Below are 23250 nucleotides of genomic sequence, written 5' to 3'. Positions count from 1 at the left end.
AACTTAGTTACTTACAAAAGCATTAAAAATTCTTCAAGATTTTTATTTCTGTCTTGCGCCGATTTAATATCATCTTAAATATTCAACCAAATTCTAGTCTCATTCTTTTTGTGTCGTCTCCAATGATATCCAAATGCTATCATTCAAACGGAAACGGATTTCGACAGAGCAGTGAAATGGGTTACGCCTGATATGTATGATTTGAAAACACGTGTTCTAAATTGAGCTCAATATAATTAGTTTCATTGCTGCCGGATATGGCAGTCTCGATGCAACCCTTGAAGAAGCGCAGCCCAATTGCAGTCTGCACAGGTCCCGAGTGAAATGAGTAGATAGTCGAAAGAGCCGAAATAACAGAAAAGGCGTAGAATTCGTGACGCGACAAAGTGGATTATTGAATACTCGTAACCACATTTAATATGCAGCGCTGATAATCAAAAGGATTGCGAAAGGATGTGCGTGTCAAATGTACATTTACATATTCATTTCAATTCTTATTTGAGTGGTCTAAGATATATTTGATTATGTGCTAGTAAACGGATGTTTATTCAAGGTTCAATTCACCAGTTCTAAATCATCTTACATTTCTGCTTGCAGGTCATCTTCTACGATTCGGACTGGAATCCCACCGTTGACCAACAGGCCATGGACCGGGCTCATCGTTTGGGCCAGACCAAACAGGTAACAGTCTACCGTCTCATCTGCAAGGGCACCATCGAGGAGCGAATTCTACAACGGGCGCGCGAAAAGAGCGAGGTAAGAAAATTACTCGAGGCCAGGAAACCGCAAAACTCTATTCAGCAAAGCGAACAAAAAAAAGTCGCTTGCTGTTTTTGCTTTCTTCTGCCTTATATTAGGCACGTGCGTGGACTTCTACAATGCCTGAGCTGCAGTTGCCTGGCGCATTGTTGCGCCTTTTTAAAAAGTACTGAATGAAACACGAGCCGCACACATGAAACACATGTGCACGACGTTTATTGTTTGGGGCAGATATAATAACAGGGGTAAAACGATACCGGAAATAAATTATACAATTGGTTAGGCGACATTTCGGTTACGCCTTTAAGTATTCTATGAGAGAACTCATTCAGTGCTTTGTTTTTTTAATCTCTGTGCATTTATTAGTTTAATTGTCCAACTCCTCATTATCATATTAAAGTGCTACTACCGACAGAACGGAAGCTAAATAAGTCTATGCCAAGCCCCAGGCGCTATTCCATTCGTGTTTCATTTCATTTCCTGAGGCGCTTCGCTTTCAATATTTTCGGCATTTTCATTCATATGTTTTTTCATAATTATTGTGTTTTTTTTTTTTTCCAGATACAACGCATGGTTATAAGTGGCGGCAATTTCAAGCCCGACACACTCAAGCCCAAAGAAGTCGTTTCATTGCTATTGGATGATGAAGAAATTGAAATGAAATGTAAGTTGATTGTGATTAGATAAATTAGATGAGGTGATAAATTTAATTCATTATGTTGCAAAGTTTACCAGAATACAGTATATTTTGAGATCGTTAATTTCACTCACAAATACGCTGACTATGTACTTCTAATTCTTAAAAAAAAACGCAAATAACCAAATGCATGTATATAATTAATTTATTAAGGTTGTTCAGAATATTCGTTTGATTTCCACATCATAGCCTGTTTAAAAATATTCTATATTAAATAGTTTTGTAAATTTAAAAAATTTTGAAGTCTTATGTTTAAAAATATCTAAGTAAAATTAAAAACATTTTTTGTCAGTAAACTGTCGCTTTTAGTTTTCATAATTACTTATATTTATAAATTTGGACTATGTAATATAAATGAATTTGAATTTGTTTGCCAACAGATCGACAGGAAGCCAGTATGCAGGTCAAAGAGGAGATCGCCTCCTCCTCCCCCATTCCGACAATAAAAGCAACAGCAACTGTAATAACATCAGCGCCAGCTGCAACTTCAAATGAACGTAAGCGACGCAAGCCAAATAAGGTAAGTCCACGACAAAAGCGAAAAGCCACTAATTGTTGGAGTAAACGGAAAAAGAACAGCTATGTAAATCCAAAGACTTGAGGCAAAAAGCTGCCTTTTTATCTGACCCTTAAATCGTGTACCAAAAATTTGCTCCTTTACGCATGATCTGACTGGCTGTTAATGGACAGTTATTAGACCAAGTTTACACTCGTTACACGAAGCGACAAGTTCCGCAGTCTCTCAATGAAAGTAAATGATCTTTTAAGTGAAGTTCAAATTGCAGCTTGGCCATATACAGGTACAGCTGCAGTCTCTTGGATAAGACTTCAAGTCTGAATCTTTTGTTGTTCTTACTTGGGCACTGCATGGTGGTCATGGTCACGTGATTCATGCAACAACAAGAGCAACAACAGAAACGCAAAGACAATTCAATTTGCTACAAAACTCAACTCATCGTCGAGTTTGTCTTGGTCTGTTACGTAGCGTGCTTTGAACTTGCTGCCAGCTTTGAGCATATTCAAGGTGGATCTACTGCTGTTTTTATTTCTTGCCTATATTCATTCATCCAAGTGTTGTCTACCCTACGTCCCCATACGTACGTACAAATAAAGCAAACACTTTACCTTAGCCAACTTGGTTGTCTCTTCTGCTTCTGTCCATATCTTGGAAAACAGTTTCAAGTGCCTTGTAGGCTTGTGGGCTTGTGGGCTTATGGGCTCGTGGGGTGCAGTTTGCGTTTGCTGGCTCTTGTCGGCTCTTTTCGTTTCGGTTTCGCTAAATGATTTTGTGCGTTCAATGGAACACTGATTATGGTCTGTTGCCTCTTTGTCTTTTCATTTCTCTCCGTTTTTGGTTAGTTCTACTCGCAGGTCTCTCCCTCATCTTCTCAGACTCTCTGCGCTTCGGTTCGAATGCAGTGGAAGCGGCCTGCACTCAAGTTCATATACCACCATAGCATATGAGCACGCAGCCATCTTTTTTTCTCTACATCGTCTGGCTGTCAATTGGAAGTTCAAGTTTCAAATTTATCCACTTAGTACGCTTAAGTTTGAGGTCAGGTGTCATTGCCCAACAAAGTTGGCTTTTAATTAAAACTTTTCATTTGAAACTGATTACAGTCATTTGGTGTCACAGTTGCCAAAGTAGTTTGGTTAGTAGGTAGAGTAGTATGCTCCATTGGTTAAAGTAGGTTAACATAGATTGTCTGCGACCTGTTTATGAAACAGCGTGGAAAAGAGAATTGAAAGACTGATTCTTTTTGTTCATTTTTTAGAAGTCATCGAATATGTAAGTACCAGATATTATATACCTAAGTACGAAACCCCAACCAATCCAAATGAAGGATTATAAGACACCCAAAATTCCATTTTATTCAAATCACCTTTAATAAAATCTGCTACTGTGTTGCCTATCTTGATAATTGCCAGCGAAATCTGAATTTTATGCAAATCTTTTTACATTTACCCTGTGTGCCGGGCCAGGCCCTGAAGCATGGGTATTATGTTCCCATCCCTTTCACATGTAGTATTCCAGGTCGAACAGAGTCAAAACATTAAAAGCGACCCACTTAGGAGTCTACCGCCCGCTAACGCTCAGCAATAACTCAAGTCTCTGTTTGGCACGAATTATAGTATGGCTACTACACAACGGCAACAAGAAGAACAACAATAAGAGCAGAAGCGCTGGGATTGCTATAAATTATAAATTAAACATTTTTCGGACCAGTTAGTTAGGGTAGACCGCACCTAAACAAATAGATATCAAGGCGATACTTGTTGTTATCTTACTTCCGTTGCTAATAAATATGCTAATTGTTTTTATTGTTACATCAGCAATTAAACTCAATTTTATTGTATTTGTCTTAGGAGGCTAATATGGGTGGCATTACGATACCGGCAATTGAAGATGATGGAGCCAGTTGCAGCCCAGTTGCAAAGCGCATTAAACAGGAGGTGGACGAGGATTGCATTGATGTAGGCATTGCCTCCTCCACGTCCAGTGGCGGCACAGAAAGCAACAACCAAATACTCAGCCATGAGACTTATGTGCCGGGTGCGACAAGTGTGCGGCAGCAACACCAACACTCCCAGGCTGATAACGATTCCGATAATGAGGCATTAGTGGTGGATGGTGATAGTCCAGCAACGGAGTCAATGAGTAAGTACCTATACGAGTTAAAATTCTTAATGGTGTTCGTATATACTATGAACACATTTCCCGCTATTAAAATGTATTTATTATACAAATTCTTATAAATAACTTTTTCAATATATTTTTGTGGTATATCTTATTCCATCTTTTTGTACACTGAATGGGTTGTACAAAAGTGTGTAACAGGCAGAAGGAATGCTTCTTTCCAACTCCATAACATATTCTTGACCACTGTATTATGACCAGTGTTAAAAGCAGAGTCGGCCTATCCATCCGGTCGTCCATCTATATGGGCAAAGAGCTAGTTAAATTTAGGACATAACTTCTCGTATACCACGCGCATATCAAGTTAATTTGATATTTTATTGATTGTTTATCGGACATATCGACTTTCGAAAGCAGCAAAAACGCAAATTTTAATATATAATGTACTTATATACTATCAACAATTTTCAGCAAGATCGGATAAGAAACATATAAGTTTTTCGTGTGAAATGGAGACAGCATATCGAAACGAGAGTAAAAATGTGTTTTTTTTTTATATTTTAATCGTATCTTAGTCGATATCAGTGGGGCTTACGGTATATTCTAGTCGCGCTCTTTCGACTAAGGCATAATTACGGTTTTTTTAAAACCCTTTGCCCGAACTCGGCAACTACAAACTAAAATGATACATTAATCGACCTCGTGTAAATAAAGCGGTTTATTGCATTATAAGCTGAAATTCTTAACATAGTCCAATCACTTTATTATTAATAATTCAAATTATTTGGCAATCACAAGCTAAGGCGATTGCCGAGGCACATAGAGCGAGACATGTGCATCGCAGAATGTGGTCTGTGGCCCGCTGAACAAGTTGGACTAAGCAACTTGGCCTGTTTGTTGTTATGAGTTGCAAATTACATGTGGGATGTGCAACAGCAATCAGTGATTGCAACTTGTTAGAGGCAGCCACAGACAAGGCTTGCATTCGATTTGCATTCGAATAACTGTTGCTTAATTTGTTTAACAATTAACCAATCGAAAGTACAAGACGTTGAAAAGTAGGCAACACAGCGAAATAAAATACAAACTGATGTTCAATCGCGACAAGTGCAACGTCAACTGATTCGACTTGTTGTTAAAGTCAAATCTGCCCAACAACAACAAAAACAACTATATACCAACTGTAAGCTGTGAATGCTAACTTGGCCATTTGCCTGGCCTGCCTAACAACTTGCCTGGTTAGCTGCATCACAGATGGGTTTCCAATTCAATTTCCGGAGTTGCTGTGCCAAACGCAACTCATTTTCTCTATGTGGCCGTCTTTGTCTTTGCTGCTATACCCTGTACCCCATAAAAGTGTGTAGTAAACTTGTGCAAATATAGATATACATGAACCAGACTAAAGAATATATTTTTCCGACTCTATATTAAGAAAATGGACTTTTCTTAATCGTCATCAACCGCATCGACGTATCTTAGACTTTCCTGATACTAAAAGAGCTAAAAAAAACCAAATTTGGTAGGAATTTAAGATTTTTGTTATTACCATGGTTCATGTCATATTTGTAAAAATACTCAAAAATAAATGATTCCTTTCTGAATTTTTAAAAACGCTCCACATTATTCCATATTTTAGATATTTCAAACTGAATTGTTAAAATGTATTTGTCATTTAAAATACAAGACATCTTCTATTCGATTGTTAACTTTTGCATTTTGGCAGTATTTGTAACTGACTGTCGTTGATAACGTATTCATTTGGATTGGCCACCGTTTTTGTTAAGCATTTCCCAGCCACGTACGCAACCCAATTTAATATCATTCGTTGCCTGGAAATTGTTGCTGCCAGTTGATTATGTTCCCCAATGCGGCTCGCTTGTCAGTCAGCCAGCCAGTTCGGCAGTTAGTCAGTTAGTCAGTCGCACAGTTTGCAATGTTTTTCGGCTTATTGATTTGGCTGTAACTTGTTTGCTTGGCTTATGCACTAAAATGCCACAAAAAAACGAGGCGCTCATAAATATTTTTTATGTGCCATTTCTTTGGTTTTTGCTTGTAGCTTTGCAGGGCTTGGCAAATGAATACATCTAATTTAATCAATGGTTCACGTGTTGTGGCTACATAAATTGTGGCTACCTTTTGCAGTTTTGAGATTTGTTTTTTTTTTTTTTGTCTACAGACATTTTATTGCTGCTTATAGGCCATAATGAGAAATTGTCATGAGAAGCAAAATTGGAAACGAGCTTGTCATGGTTAAAGAGCTCACATTATAAGTGTAAGTAATAAAAAAATGCTTTGATATATTCAACCAATTTTGTTAAGCAAAGATTTTTTTTGTATTCACTTGTGGCTTTAAATGTTAACTAATCGCGGAAGCGACAATTTATCGTAAATTATTATAATATCGTATATATTTATATTTATATATATATATAAGAATATATCAATATATATATATTTATATATGTATAATAATAATATATCATATGGACAAAAGTCTTGAGAAACCGGTTTTGATTTTCTGGAATAAGTCTGAAAAATCCAAATGGTTGATATTTATTCTACTCTACGTTACTAAACGTTGAGTTGATCTGCCAATTTCATTTTTTTGTTTCCCTCTAGATCATTCCGTTGTATCACTAATTATTCTTCACATGAATATTCTCAAGTACTCTCTAATCAATACTATTGACACATCAGGTTATCAGTTCAGAATCCTCTTAAAGTTGATTTTGTGTGGTATTTTTTTTTTTAATTTAAATATAAATCTAACATTTTATTTTGAATTAATTTTTTACTTTTTGTATCTTTCTGTGTATACAAACACATTTAAAGAGTTATTTCATTTAAATATATTCAATTTAAATGTGTTGTCTCTGTTATTACAATTAATCCACTTCATTTGCCTTCATATCGTGCTCAACCCTAGACTTGAGTTAATCCAGCTACGCGTGCCTCACCTGTACATAACTGCATTCCACAGCAAACACTTGATGCGGTCCATAACAACATTTCGTTTTCCTCTGTCTACTGCATATTTTAGCACATTTAATTTTATACAGTATAATTTATTTTATTATTATGTTTCTCGCATCTCCGCTGCATTTTCCGCCATTTGCTGCTGTTTGTTGTAAACAATTTTTCCCATTTCCCCAGTAACGGCGCCAGAAATGTGGGTTAATTTTAACATACTGGAGGCAGTGCACAAATCATTTGGTTGGTTGGTTAGGTACTTAGTAGTTAGTTGGCAGTGGCCAAAGCGTGCAAGGCATTCAAATTGCAATACCACTGAATGTTTCTGTTGTGTAATAAAGCCGGGAAAAACAATTTTTTAATTGATTTCGTTTAAGTTCGTTTCGTTTTCAAATGGACGCGTGTCCACTGCATTTGATCCGAGTTTGCAAGTTACTTTCTCAATGCGCCAGTTGAAGACATTGCCGATACGAATCCAGATACTTTGTAGTAAATGCAGTGCAACGCCCAATCGAAAAATGTAGCACAGTGAGTAATCATTATTCATTAGATTGATCACAAATCCTTGTCCACTTTGTCAGTGTTGCTTGTGATACATAATTAATTAAAGAAACAGTTGTAAACAAGGTGCAAAACTCCCAAAGAACATGACGACAACAACAACAGCATAAGCAGCAAATAGTGAAAAAAAAAAACAATAAATAAATCTCATAGAATACGCGTTAGCCATGAGATACAATTACGTTGAAATCTTGGCTGCAAATCAAAACTGCGAACAAAAACGCTGATTGGCCACAAAAATTCACACAGCTTACAAATAATTACAAAATGCTGTTCGATTGCACATGAAGATAAAAAATATACAACAAAACAAAATCAACAAAAAAATGCCAATCAAAAGGCATACGAAAAATGTGCGTTTTGTTGAGCTTTTATAAAAATTAACAATAAATTGCATAGGCTCTTTTGCTAATGGTTGCTGGCCGATGTCTGTTGTTATTGTTGCATTGTTGTCGACTGATTCTCTTAACTGGCGCTGGCGCATAAATTTACACCTTATTGGCCCCCATAGCGCCCAGAGCAAGTACGTGCCCGGCCAGCACCAAGCCCATACTGGCAAAGACTCGTCTACATAAATATCCGAAAATGTGTATCGTAGATGGATCGCTCGGATTGGTAGTCGCCGTTGCCACTTGTCTATTTGATTTCAAACTTTATAATTAAAGTGGTTTTGACTTAAATTGGCTAATCATATTTATATGTGAAGTATTCCAACGAAATGCAGTGCTCAAATAAATAATAAAAATAATTAAATTCCAAGCGCAATTCAAAAGAATTTGATTTTGATATTTCCAGGCAGTGCATATTCGATTCTATTTAATTTAAATGCGAGAATTTTGTCATTTAGCTGAAATCGTGAGATAATGTTTTTCATATAATGCTCAGGTAGTCATAGGTATTCAGTACCACACCAAACACATCTGTAAATATTTTTTAAAACGTAATTATAATTTGTCTCTTTTTCTTCTGACTATTCTTGGTTATCGGGTAAACCGTAACTGCTACTTTGGCCAACAATCAAAGTTATATTCTACGAGTATATGTCCTTAATTATGTCTACTTATATTTTTCTATACATTGTCATTCTCAGAGTAACTGAACATTATTAAACTATATAGCAAAAACAATAATTGGAAACATCTGGCACAGATCCAACTAGATTATTGTTTATTTTTGTTAATAACTCTATTTATTAATTAGTAAACATTAATCTCTTGAATTAAATTAATAGTGAATAAAAATTAAAGATGTAAGAAACAAAGCTTTAAACTAATATTACTCAAAAATAAAGACAGGATCTCAAATCTCAATCCGTTTTTTATTATTATGTCTTAGATCAATAAAATAAAGTTTTTTAATTGGACACAATTTTGCAACGGATTAAAGAAATCATCATCTGAAGTTAGATACCTGGTGAATTCACATCTCATAAAACTTACGTTTAAATGGTGCATCAAAATTGATATCTAGATATTTAGCGCTTGGCAGAATCTTTGAAGTATTTAAATTGCTTGCGCGTGTTTTCATTTATTTGCCTGGATGGAAAAGTAACCATCACAAAACTCAGCCCCGTATGTCCCATATTCACCCACTCTAATGCACAATGTAAACGGCTCAATCACACACTCCCGACCGCATCGGAGGAGCTTCCCATCGCATTGCAACGCCAATCGATTTTGGCGACACGCATTCGAGGTCATAACCCAATTCCTTTTGTAGTCATTGTCCGACTGAACGCCTGGCAACTGATCTCTGCTCTAACTGGTCTGGCACTGGCACGGGTTGTCTTCGTACTTGGTGCTGTTTTATCATCAATAGCAGCTGTAAGTATTTCCCGAATGCCATGGCCATCCATTACGAAAGCTTCTGCCGTTGTATGTTGGTCTTCTTTGGTCTTTGGTTTATGGTCTCGCGATGCCCAATTGAAATTCGGTGCGCATTGCAATCGATCGCACTTTTTGCCTTGTGTGCTTTGTGCGCGTACCTTTCTAACGTTCTTGTAGTTGTTTGGCGTTGTTGTTGTCGTTGGTCGTCTGTTTGTTTACCTGGCCGTCTTGCTGCGGCCAGTTGGCATTGTCGCCCATCTTCATTATCGTCCATGCTGCCGCGTGTTGCATTTGATGATGTGCATCGCCGTCGCTGTAGCGGTCGCTGCCACCATCACCATCGCCATCGTCGTCGTGGTTATTGTCGTCGGCAGTTTGTTGGTAACCGTTGTCATGATTTGTTGTCGCCAGTTTCTAACCTGGTCAAACCACGATTTTTGTCTGCGTTTCTTGTTTGGTTTGGTTTGGCTCTTGCTTTTGATTTCGTGGTGTTAACCTGAAGAATTTTAATAATTCACGAGACTTTGTTTTCTTCTTTTTTTTGCTTTTCCTTTGATCGGGGACACTTCCTGTTGGTTCGCCTACTGCCGGAACTGTTCCTCTAAGGACAAACGCGCTCAAGTTCAAAGTCATCAATCTGAAGGCGGTCGTTACTAGTACTCGACCGCAGAGTGCTCATAACATGTGTGAAATCGACACTACATATGCCATCGAAAGGCTCTGGCGGCGGAAACAAAAGCAATTTTACGCTACATTTGCTTAATGATGCAACCCTCAATGTGAAGCAGCAGCTGTTCTTTTGACTTTCTTGAGCTGTAAAAAGAAGTACTTGTGCAACGCCTCAAAAACAACTACAAGCAAAATATTGCCAACTGAACGGACATATAAAAAACACAAGACTTCGAGAAATTTAGATTCACTTAATTGCCATTCATTTTACTAGAAATATACTTGTAGTTTTCTACTCACTTCTTTACTTACTATAAGGATGGAGTGTAGTTATCCATGTGTCTTCTGCTTCAACTAGAACTAAATAAACTTTAAAATCATTTTGATAAAAATGGTTATTGCAACATTTCACAAAATGCAAACAAAAAAATAGAAAAAACAATTTTTTTGTATATAAATTTTGACTTTGTTTTTACAAAATTTCGGCCAACTACGCAAAAATAATTTGTGGAGCATAATGGAAAGCAGATGGGCATGTTGGGAAGAATGGGCGGAACGCAATGCGAAGCCAAAGTCCAGATTCATGGCGGCTAGCAAGCCTGAGCCGCCGACGCGATGGCAAAAGTCTGGACCAATGAATCGGGAACAGTGGATGAAATTCTACGATTGGGCCGCTGTTAAAGCGAAAGCCAAAACAAAACCAAAAGCGAACCCGCTTCTGATACACCAAATGGATTCACAGTCACCGTTGTTTTTCATGTATGTCGGAACCAAATTGCATGCTGATAGGGAAAAAAAACAAGAAATGATGGAACATCTAACAAGGCTGAGTCGACCAACGCGACAACGTTGCAAATATATTGCATCACCTCAAAAGGAGCATTCCTATCGGCCGCAGCTGAGGAGGCCACCACCGAAATCAGAGCCTGGGAGGCCCACAAAAAAGCCAAAAGTGCCTTGCTGTTTTCAGCACAAAGCATTAGAGGTTGATTTTTGGTCAATCATTCGTTTCCCTGTTTCAAAAAACGCACTTAAATTCAAACCTTCCAGAAAAGTTATGGAGTTAGCTCGACCGCGCTCCTATCCAATTATGAGAAGAGATGAGAAACCGCCCAGGCGCCGGACGATGACTGCAAGACAATGGCGTGAGCATCTGGTACGCCTCCAGTTTCTGTCCACGCCGAATTCCCGGGTCCTGAGCCAGCCACATAGATGACAATTGTGTGGCTGCCTAGTACTTGGATCAATGGAAATAAATTAGATGTAACGATGAAGTGCAACAATTGTGCCATTTAATTTTTATCCGTTGGATCCTTGTATATTCGCAGCCAAAAATGTTCACTACAACTTGAAAAATCCTCTTTATCAGAAATAATTGAGGGACAGTCCTTTATTAGTACCAAAGCACTATAATACTAATATACAACAGCTAAAATTTTGCTTACTTATATATTGTTATTCTGGAAATAAGAATTCGAACTTGATATTATAACTTATTATTTTACTCCTTAGTTTGAACATGTACGTCGCAAAGAGATATATATAAAATATTCCAACTATCTTTGTTAGAGTCCCAATAGCAGAGTATAGGCTTACATTAATATTAAAAAAGTAATATCGGAGACAAATACTGTATGGGTCTGCTCAATATGGTTCGTGAATTTTCCCTAATCCAAGAATGCCAGTAGCCGATGATTATTTTGTTATTTGAAAATAAAAGTTGTTTTCAAAGTGCTCATAGTATGATAGTATGCCTTGTGTTTATTGTTTTTAGATTTTACTATTCCATATATAAGCCTAGGAGAAAAACATATGCTTAAAAGCTAACCAAAAAAAAAAAAAAAAAAGTACAAAATTTCAAGTTTTCCACAGACAATATTATTCTGAAAGTTTCTTTTTGCAAAAATGGACTTTTACGATAGCGAGGACGGGGCCGGTGATGATAAAAAGGCTAACATGGAGGAAGAAGAAAAACCTTTACCATCGTGGGTTGAGTGGTGCGAGCGCAATGCGCAACCCAAACGGCGCTGCATAAAGGTAGTAGAACCCGAACTGACACGTTGGCGAAAGCCAGGACCCATGAAAAAAAAGGATTGGAAAAAATTCTTTCAGTGGGCTATGAACAAAGCAATGCCCAAAGAACTTAAGGTGGTACCCCCAGAGCCATTACCCTGTAATTCAAAATATTTGCCCTGTGGACGTCCGAAGCGCAAAATACCAATGGAAGATTTGATAGAGAAAATGGAGGCACTATCAAAGCCATTAGAACGTAAAATGACTCCGAAGCATGAGTACGAACGTCCATTTTACGCTTACTCGCCGGTAATTGTTTGGGGCAAGCCACCACGCCACGATAAGGGTCGGCCATTTCCAGGACCTTTTTTTCCCTGTTGTTTTGCCAACAAGGAAGTCCAAGATGATTTCTGGGCCACTCTGCGTTTTCCCGTACGCCCATCTGCACTCACCGCACGCCCCACGGCCCGCATCCTTAGCTTGGCCAGGCCACACATAATGCCGCCAAATCCACCGCATTGTCCAATACCAGCCAAGATTCCTGGACCACTGGAAGTGCCACCTCCGAAGCGCAAAAAATTTACGACACGTGGCTGGCGATTGCATCAAATTCGTTTGATTTATCTCTCCAAGCCAGTGTCCAGACCGGAGTTTGAGTACTTCTATATGTGAATTGGGAGAATAAATTCAATGTAGATATAGACATGCCTAGAGTATTCTTAAAAAGCACCACTGCCTCATACTTTCAAGAATAGCTATTTATCTTATTTATATTTACATCTACATTTGCAATCTTCAATTTGCCAGCTGGCTGAGCAAAGTCGCTAAAAATTGCAATTTATATCTTTAACGGCTTATACGGTAGCTGCAGCCACATCCACAGTCACATGCACACTCGCAGTCACAGTTCCAAAAGTAATCTCAAGCGCCTAAATCTGTCCAAGTCCAAGATGCACTTTGTCATGGCAGGCGCATTAGAGTCTCACAGTCAAAGGTGAGCAGCCGCAAAGAATGGCATTGTGCCTCCAGAACCTCCGCTCCTTCTCCCTTACCCTCTGCGTCGACTCGCTGCCAGCTCCAAATTGCTGCTTATCAAGCGTAACAAACATGCGTCACATTGACTTTAGCTGGCCGGGCTAGGATCAAGGTTCACAAATGATCATCAGTCAAACCAATTAGATAATTGAATGAATGATTTGTAAAATCCGATTATGTGTGCACCATGTTCCTTATACGAAGGTAAAGAAATGTGTGGTGCGTGTCTGTGTGTGAATCTGTGTATGTATAAAGTTGTTCAAGTCCAGGTAGCTTGAGTTACCTTCTACCTTCCTGCTAATGCACAATTTGAGGGAAACAAGTTCGTAAGGCAACTTCGCAACAATAATTGCATAATAACCACTAAACAAACACGAATATGCTTATTATTTATATAAGGATATACCATTGAATAATTCGCGATTATTCTGCGAAGCTATACAGCATCTCCCAAGGCACCTTTCAATTTAAGTTTACTCATTTGAATTTGCAAAACTATTAACTGCAATTTGAGTTTTAAGAAATATTTATTAATTTTTTAAGCTTTTGCGCTAGATAATTATTTATCGTCTATGTTAATAGACTATATACATTTAAAATCGGTAATCTACATAACAGTATAAAAAGGCAATATTTTTAACTGTATTGATTTTGAATTTAATATGTGCTAGGTTAGGTTAGGTTAGGTTAGGTTAGGTTAGGTTAAGTCGGCTGTCAGCCCTATGGGCTGACATACTTAGGACATATTTGGCCCGTTGTGATGCCAAATAATAATATGTGCTAACTAGTCAAAAATCTAATTCTCGGACACGTATAATTAAAATAGAAAATAAAGCGTGAAGAAACAAGTAAGAATACTTTAGGCGAGTTTGCTCGACTACGATATACCCTGAACTCAGATGTTAAATAAATGCTGCATTTGTTTATTGGCAAATTTCCCTTTAAAAAGTTGTACACCCAAATGTGAGCAGGTCTGCAAACACAGGCAATGTAGAGAGAAAAAAACGATTGCACCGAATGTGTTTATTCTTAAGCCCGACCTGATCATAACTGGCTGGCTACAAGCACGTGCATATTTACCAACATATATACAGGTAATCGTATGTACAGGCAATCGTAGGTAACGTAGCCCTGCAGAATACACATAAGAACATATTGACGCTCGCGTCGAATATCATGTCATCTCTTTCTCACACTTGCGCTCGCTTATTAATGCATACAGAAAATGCTTGCGGCTGCTGATAGAAATGAGATCAATATGATAATATATTTTCGACTATAACTTGGGTCGTTCTTATCCGATCTTTATGAATGATGATGCAATTGATCAATAATATGCATATGCATATTATGTATCAAATGGAAGATTCTGTCTTTAAAAGTGTAGCATTTGTTGCTATCGGAAATCGAAATGTATCGATATTCAAAGAAGTAAACATGATCTGCGCCGGGTATACGAGAACCTACATTCAAAACTTAAAGTCTCTAGCTCTTATAGTCTCTGAGATCTTATAGTCTCAGACATACGGACGAACGGACGGACACACGGACATAGCTATATCGCCTCGGCTGTTGATTCTGATCAATAATATATATATACTTTATGAGGTCACTTTTGAAGTGACATCCCCGGTTTCTCATAAAGGATAATGATATGGCTAATCACTAAATATCGATATAACCGAAACGGAGGTAGTTGGTGATTAAAAAATATATATACTTGATAAGCGCGTGTTATACAAGAATTTATATTCAAAATTGTATTATTATCAGAGATCCGTTTGTTCATACAGACGGACCTGACTAGATCGACTCGCCATTTCATGTTGATATATATATAACATTATTTTTCCTTTATTACCCATTTTTAATGTGTTCAGGGTATACAAACAACAGACATTACAATCGTTCATATAAGCTTCGAAATTATTCTTTTAAATTACTTTCAATATATTTTCTCTTACAAAAAATAGTATTCTTGAATAAATGAAACAATTCAGCTAAGGGCCAACTACCCCAAACAATTGACATATTGATTGATTTTATGTTTCATAGCATACCCCAGCGCCAAATCGGTAGCTGAAATGACTGAATGAAATATGCTAAAAAGCGAACTTTAGACAATTTTTCGTTCTGCCTGCAATGCCGAGAAGCGTCGCAAACATTTGTCGTAACATTTGGCCGAAATACATGGGTAAAGCAAAAGCAACAGCTACAGCAATCAAAATAACAAATTGCCCAAATAATATTACCAATGAATGGGTTGAGTTTGGCAAACGATTGCCTTGGATTGAATATTATTGATAAAACTTATGGCAGCAGACAAGGCAGACAGGCGATTCAATAATTTGGCACTCGTTCTCGATTTTGGGCGCAAGTGTAACAAAAGCTAAAGCGATGGGCTAGAAGCGAGCTGAAGTCTCATTAAAAATTGCTTTAAGTTGTCTACCAAAGTTGTTGACAATGCCACAAAGGGGCCAACCGAGAAGCGGCTTCAATTGTCGGTTGTTGCCTGCATCCAATGATGATTATGATGATCACTCGACTGACGAGACAATGTCGATAATGATTTGCCCAGGCCAGGCCAGACCAGACGAGACGACGATGATGATGTTGATCGGGATTGTGAATGCAACGATGTTGCTGCACTTGCATTGCATACCAAAATAGCAAGCGCCAGGCAATGTCGTCGTTGCGACAACAGCAACAACAACGTTAACAACCAGAGTAACAACAACAGAATCAACAGTGACATTGTTGCCATCAGTTGTTAGTTAGAGTTGCTTTCTGAAGCCCGTCTCTTGTATTCTTGTTGAGTTTGTTTTATTTATGCAATTTACAGTTAACTTCAAGTTAAGCAAAGCAAAAGGGAGAAATACCAAACACAAAAAACCTTCCAACCTCCTTAAGCTGCAATAGACAAATAAAATATGCACACATTGTAGTGCTTGAACCCTGGTGCTAGAGTCACAGTTTAGACTTGTTCCATTGCTTGAATTTGCGATTGTGTTGTGCCTAGAAAATGTATCACGTAAGTTCAAATATGGTCATGACACACATTGCATTGCAGCTAGCTTTTCAGTAGCAGTGCAGCTAAGTGGGTGATTGGCGATGAGAAAGTGATGACTGAATGTTGATTGAGATAGAGTGTTCAAATTTAGATTAATATTTACATTACAAAGAAATCGAAATTGCACTTTGATTGATAAAGTTGAACTCTGGAAAAATAATCGTCAGACTTTTGCGACAAGGGTAACTCACTTCATTATTAAAAAAGTAAATTTCTAAAACCTAAAAACTAGGGTTTTCTTTTTTTTTATTTCAGGGTACATTTTTCCAAAATGTGGAAAAAACAAGAGCGAACTTTGCAGTTGGGTGTAACCGACTGGGAAATACTTTGATCCCATAAGTAATTCCAGTGGATAATAAATAACAAAGAACTGGGTGGGTCTAGCCAAGGAGTACTGTGCAAGTTTGCCTTTCAAACTGCGATAGATAAGCTACAAACGATCCTTCGATGTTTGGAAATTTTAAGGGCGTGATTGGGCGTGGCCAAAAAATTATTATAGAAGGTTCCTAATAATCTTCCTTCCAAGTCTGGTAACTGAGCTATTAAATTGTGGGAGATATATGCTTCTGAGCATTTTGGAGGCGGTGGGTGGGCGATGTCAAAAATAATTTTGAAGCACAATCTTAGTAATCTACGTTCCAATTTTGGTAACTGTAGCTCTTAAATTGCAGGAGATGTGTGCCCTTAAAATTGTGAGGGGGGGGAGTCATGGTCCAAAAATTTTTTTCCGGGTTTTTTAAGGGTGTTACTAGCAATACACTTTTCATATTTGGCGACCATAGCTTTGGGTTTTCTTTTCGATCTCTTGGGCGAGTTATCAGCAACATACTTTTAAAATTTTATGACAGCATACGAATTGTGGAAGATATGCGCATTTCAGATTTCTAGGGCTGAAGTTCCTGGGGTGGCGGGTGTGGACGCCGTCTGAAAATTATGTACCGTTCCTTGTAGGAGATTACCGTCAAGTTTCCTTCCAACTTTGGTCACTCTACCTTTAAAATTGTGGGAGATATGCGAGTTTATCGATTTACACTTCCCGAAACATCCACATTGGCGATTACGGGCGCAGGTTCTTGAAGGCGGCTACAAGTAACATACCTAATTTCACAGCTCTAACTCAATAAGTGCGAAAGATATAGCCATTTATAATTTTTAGAGGCGGAGCCTGGTGGCGGCGGAGGTGGGCGTGGCATATGCATATTTTTGAAGAACATCGCCAACAACCTTCTAAGCAAATTTGGTGACTGTAGCCTTAAAATTGTGGGAGATATGTGGCCTTATCGATTTGCGAATATCGATTTCCTGGCCCCCTGGTGGACGTATCACTCCAATGTGTATACTTTATCTGACGCGGGTACATACCAGTATGTGCTGCACGTTTCAAGTCTCTATCTTCGGTATCAACGTATAAAAAGTGTATTTTCCAAAGTACTCCACAGAACTCTCACATTACATTTTTTTCTTACTTATATTAGTTTTAAATATTCATATTTTATTATTAAAAAAAAAACGTTATAATTTCATGCCTTTTTTTGAATATTTATAAACTATTTATAAAAAAAAAAGACAACTTTTTCAATTTCGATTCTATTTTTTATGTAGCAGCAGCTTAATTTTGACTAAGTTGAGTTCTGTCAATATATAATGTCAATACAATGTATTATCTATTTAGTAATTATGTTAACACATTTTTGCCAATTAGTTCAATGGCACTTTTATACAGGTACCAGAATATATCTAATAATTAGTTTCTTTAATCAGAATTATTATTAAATAGCTACAGGATAATAATGTCAATATTCAGTTACTAATGTCAAATAATAAGTATCCATAAAGTTTCTTCATAACTATCCTTAGTAAAGAATTGCATAATTATACAAAATTAATATAAATAATTACTGTCGTTGAACTGAATTTTTATAGCTCAAAATTAGATTAATTTGCAAGTAAATTAAACAACATTTCAGCAATAGTGTATAAGTTTTCCTTCTTTTATTGTGTTTACTGCGAGCTTTGATTGTTTTAATGGTGGTTGCTTTGTGCCAATTGCTTTATCGAAACCGCATAAAAAACCAACAATAAAGAATGTTGCATTCGAATCTTAACTACTGATAAATGTCCTAGCAGCTGAAAAGAGCCTTATTGATTACAATAATTGACTCTTAAATTGCGACGAAGATGTTGTAATTCTGAAACACTACCCAAAGTGAGTGTTTTTAAAACTCCTAAGATATTTCATCATTTTGGCGATTTGCGGAAAAACTTATATTTGATGAAGCTATAAGCCAAAATTAAATTTTTCGTGACTAGCTTGACAACTGCAACAACTTAAGATAGACAGGCAGACGAATATACAATTTTTGGCTTTGGTATTGGCATAGTATAAATACCCCAATAAAAACCCATTATTCTTTTCTTGCAGACTTCCTGGGCGATTTTGATAGTATGCCGTCGGTGCGGCGGCGTCACCACACTCGTGGTGCAAGGCGAGGACGACCACGTGGCAGCACAAGACGCGGTGGTGGCCATGGATCGCTGCAGCGCGTGCCGACGCCAACATTGCCGACTGTTGGTGGAACGACCACATCACCGTTACCGCAGCAGGAAGTAGTCAGTGGCGAGGCTGCAAGTGGCCCTTCCGTACTTCTGCTCGAAGAAGGTAAGTGCAGCCAGTGTCTGTTTTGTTGATCGGCTTCTTCCTGGTACTTCCCCCTACGCCGTCTACATGGTCTCGAGTGTCACTTGTCGCTAATCGCCGACATAATCACGTTTTTCGTTGCCTCTTTACATACTCACTCACACACATGTATGCTGCATCTCTGGCAACAATTGGGCACACTTGAGTGGCACTTTGTGGTCGCTGCCGCCTTTTTCATTTTTGGCTGCCCGCATTTTTCTGTAGGGGTTGAGTGTGGGAGGGGTGGGAGAGAGAACTTCACTTGTAGTACGTGACAATTTTGGCACAGCACAAACCACTTTCATTATATCATCAGATTCATTGGCATTTGCTGTTCCCTTTTAGCTGATATTCGGTGTGCTCGCACTTCACGCAGTCAGGCCAAATATTTGTTCAAAGATTTGCATCTGGCTGCATTACGCTGATGTACAAACAGGAACTGAAGCAGAAACAGCCCCCGGCTCTGTTAATATTAATAGTGTTTTATCGTCTGCTTGGCGGCATTCCAAAGTACTTCCTAAGTGCCTTTTATTGAAGCCCTCTTGAGTAGGTGTGCATTTGGAAATCTTGCCAGCGTTGATTGATAGCATCCTTATCTAAATAAAAAATAATTATTCCTTGTTCGGATGATATATCTGCAATGTATACATTAAAATAACGAACCCCAAGAAAGTTTTTGTTTTTTATTCGATGTAATGGCATTCTTGTTTCTTTACGTTATATCTTTCGAATACAATTCAATTACCGAATAAGTAATGCTTTAGATAATTACCCAGGCACGTTTCAATCGTTTAGTGAATTAATAATAATTTCTACACAGCCGATATTCACAAGTACTAATTAGCAGCCCGCCGCTTTTAAATTATGCAAACAGCTGCTCACTCTTAAAGCCGAAAATTAATGCAACCAGCAGGCAAATTCAATGGAAATTTGCCAACGAATTGGTGCAACTTCCAATCGAATTTTCAGTTAAAAACACGTTAGCGCACATGTCAAATTTGTACGACAAATGATAATTGAATAAATCGGCTTAAATGCTCAGACCCGCAGCCGAAATGATGATGTGTGTTCACGTTTGTACATGTGTGTGTTTGTGTGTGCCGGCTGTTAAGGGGAGAACGCGTATGCTACTGGCAGCGCCAGACAACACGTGACGGAATTAAACCTCTCTCTGCTAAATGCAGTCATAATCACAAAAGCAAAAACAAGAGAAACAAGTGATTGATCGACTTTGAGCTGCTCTGTACCAAATAAGTATAGATTCCTGCATTTATATGTGAATATCAATCGATTCAGAATTATCTTTAATATAATCTGTTATGTATAGATGCATTGGCATTTAAACGCTGCTATCAATCGATGCATAGTTAATATGAAAAAAGCGGACGGACTTATATACATGTACATAGATGCCATATAAACAAATAAAATAATTCATTTAATAAAATGAACAGTACATAACCCGTTGTAACCCTGTTAATAGGGTATTTTAGCATAATGTTGCATAAGTGCCATTGAGTACGCTGTACGAGGGCATTGGTGTCGATATGGGCTTGGTTGGCAATTAAAGAAAACCACAACTGGTGCGCCCAAAAGAATGCAACATTGTTTGCAAAAATGCAGATGAGGCAGCAGGACGTGCCCAAAACGTGCGGACGCAAGCGACAGGAGCATTAGCGACAATGTTGCCATTTCCATTTGTAGTATATAGTAAGGTATGCGCCAGCCTAACGTTCATTAACATTAATTACGATTATGTTAAGCCACCCAGTCGTAAAATGATTTCTAATTCCGCTCATAAAATGTATCTTTACAGATACATATCCGAGCACAATGAGCACCCCACCTGCCTCATTGGCCAAACGCGGACCAGGACGCCCACGCTCGAAGACATCGATGCCAGTTAGCCGAGGATCACGCGGCGCACCTCGAGCGCGTCGACCTATGGGCCCACTGCTGGTACCGCTTGGCCGCAGTCCGGATGACACTCCGCCAGCCAGCAGTCCGGCCACCAGCCGTGCGCCCAGCCCCACATCGCATGGTGAACGTGGCGCCGGAATACTCGATTAACTTAGACAATTCCATTGCGAACGTATTCACAAGGAGCATATGCCTAATTTGTGATGCAGTCTTTGTTAATAGCATTTATACCTCTCAGCTTAGTTTGAAAAGATTTAACAACTCATGACAAGTTTAATAAAATGTATGATTTTAAAATATTATTCATTTGTTTTAAATGTTCTTCAGTTTTCCCAGTCTTAAATTAGCTGCAAATTTGATAACTGCAAATGTGATTCAAATATATAGAATCTTACAATTTTCAAAATGGTTTGCGTGTCAAAATATCTCGGTAATTTATAGGAGTATCTATCCTTCATAAAACAAATGGATTGTACTTGGAAGTTCTTGGATAAATGCAGTTGAAGTCACGCAGAATCTGGTAAGATGGAGCATAACTGAGTCTCAATAAGTATAATAAGTCTCCGCAGTATGTGGTCACCTAACAGAAAAAAAAAATAATATTTCAGTTTACATATTTCAGTGTTCATATTTGTTCATACAAATTGTTCAATTTATCGGCACTGCATTAAGTTAACGCTATTTTTGTATATTTCATTGAAAGTAGGTTATCAAGCCAACACAAAATTATGCTCTTATTCTGGTTCGTAAAGTAAAAATATTCCTATTAAGATTGCATCATTTTTTAAATTGCGTTATTCGTGATTTTTACTATACTTCGAGACATTATATTTCGAATATAAGTTCACGTAGGTATAACTCATAGCCATAAAATTCACATGCATCACAAAACATATTTAACGGGATCGACCAATGTGATCCGATGTATTTGGGCAAATAAAATCAGTTCCGGTATTTGTTTTTAAACAAGTATTTCGATTTTGGATCTCGATTGTTAAGCATGTGGTTTCAATTCCGGTCTGATACCCTGATTAAAAATAAAAGGACACTATATCTAAAAAAAATAAGAAATTCTATAATCTCTGTCGAAAAGTCGACTCATTCGATGACTTATTTCATTACTTTGACTCAAGTTCGGAAATCATAGGATCGAATACGAATTCCCTTCGATAAAATCGATTTTCAGGTGCGTCAAAAATCAATTTTAAAAACTGAAATTAGATTTTGGTGAAAATAAAAACATATTTAAGATAAGATGCCTTGATCCTGTTTAAGCTTCTCAATTCCAGTACGCATAGTGCAAGAATATTTTTTGCCTTGAAAACGTTAACAATCGAATAAAAAACAATCGAAGGACAGCTGATGATCAACTTGAATAAAGTTTGCTTTCTAAGACGCATTGGGTTAAGTGAAAACCATTATATCCATTGTGAGCTATGCACAAATGATGACTTTGTCTTGTCTAAGATAAATTGAATTAGGGACGCCGAACGCGCACATTCATCATCGCCAGGGACGGGGATAGCAGCAGCATGTGATAGATAGTTGTAGTTGATGGGATACCTAAAAAAACGGAGTCGGAACCCTCGCAGACAAATAGTAGGAGTAGACATTTTAATTTCCGAAAAATAGCTGCAACGAAAATAGACTGCCAGATGAATGCGCCTTGAGGGTTCAGCATGCCCTGGGCTTAAGTGCCAAGACGATGACGATGGTTGGCCCGACATTGTTGTAGCGCACGCGCGTTTAAATGCCGACCTAGACTTGGGGGTAGCATTGGGGAATTAGAGCATGCTGCGTTTTTTTATTTTTTCTTTTTAAGACAATCGAAAGGGATGTGAAGAAAAAGATGCTGCATGTCAGCGCTTATACCTTGAAGATTGTAATTGCGGACCAGCAGTAGGCTAAACTGCCTGTCTTGTCTCCTGTTCTTTGTGGCTATGTGTGTAGGCAGCGGAAAGGATTTGATCCTGAAAACAACAAAGAAGGAGTATACACTTGGATTTCGGTTGCCCCTTTGGCCTAAGAAAATTTAATCCTTTTGCTTATTTTTTCAAGGTGTGGCTACGCAATGTGTGCGCGTGGGGCGTTTCCTCATTATTGTCTTGATTTATGAGCAAAGCATCTTGGCCCTAAACCAATGTAGCCGCTTTCAGCTAAGGGCAAACAACAAAAAAAGGATTTAAGTCAGCAGTTTGTGGCTTATTAGTTGCGCTGGATTAAATCACAAGAATGGATGCGTCTATGTGCACGGAAGCAGCTGCCTTTATAAGAAGTATTAGGTTCAAGGAAGGACTGACGGTCTTTGGCTGAGCCTAGCGAACAAGCAAAACATTTGTCTTAACTGTACATTTGGAATACCTAGGCGCAGATTAACTGAACATCTATGCTAATAAAATGAAAGTTATCATTACA

The 23250-nt window shown here is 38.0% G+C and overlaps 2 protein-coding genes across 2 annotated transcripts in view; both read left to right on the top strand.

The window, feature by feature from the left end:
* LOC6569965 (chromatin-remodeling ATPase INO80) overlaps positions 1 to 21134 on the top strand; it is a 54346-nt gene extending 33212 nt beyond the window's left edge. The window contains exons 10-15 of the mRNA XM_001996220.3: positions 598 to 756; positions 1321 to 1423; positions 1837 to 1976; positions 3824 to 4115; positions 18661 to 18897; positions 20732 to 21134. Of these exons, the coding sequence (XP_001996256.1) occupies positions 598 to 756; positions 1321 to 1423; positions 1837 to 1976; positions 3824 to 4115; positions 18661 to 18897; positions 20732 to 20985 (1185 nt within the window). The 3' untranslated portion in view covers positions 20986 to 21134. The remainder of the gene's footprint in view (positions 1 to 597; positions 757 to 1320; positions 1424 to 1836; positions 1977 to 3823; positions 4116 to 18660; positions 18898 to 20731) is intronic.
* Positions 11914 to 12834, top strand: LOC116806031. The gene has a single exon (XM_032741804.2). The coding sequence runs from the start codon at positions 12026 to 12028 to the stop codon at positions 12803 to 12805; it is 780 nt and encodes a 259-aa protein (XP_032597695.1). The 5' UTR covers positions 11914 to 12025; the 3' UTR covers positions 12806 to 12834.
* Positions 21135 to 23250: the final 2116 nt, after the last annotated feature.

Source organism: Drosophila grimshawi, unplaced genomic scaffold (assembly GCF_018153295.1).
Source record: "Drosophila grimshawi isolate 15287-2541.00 unplaced genomic scaffold, ASM1815329v1 contig_545, whole genome shotgun sequence".
NCBI classification, from domain to species: Eukaryota; Metazoa; Arthropoda; class Insecta; order Diptera; family Drosophilidae; genus Drosophila; species Drosophila grimshawi.
The sequence above is the reverse complement of the archived record's forward strand: the minus strand, read 5'-3'. Positions and strand labels throughout refer to the sequence as shown.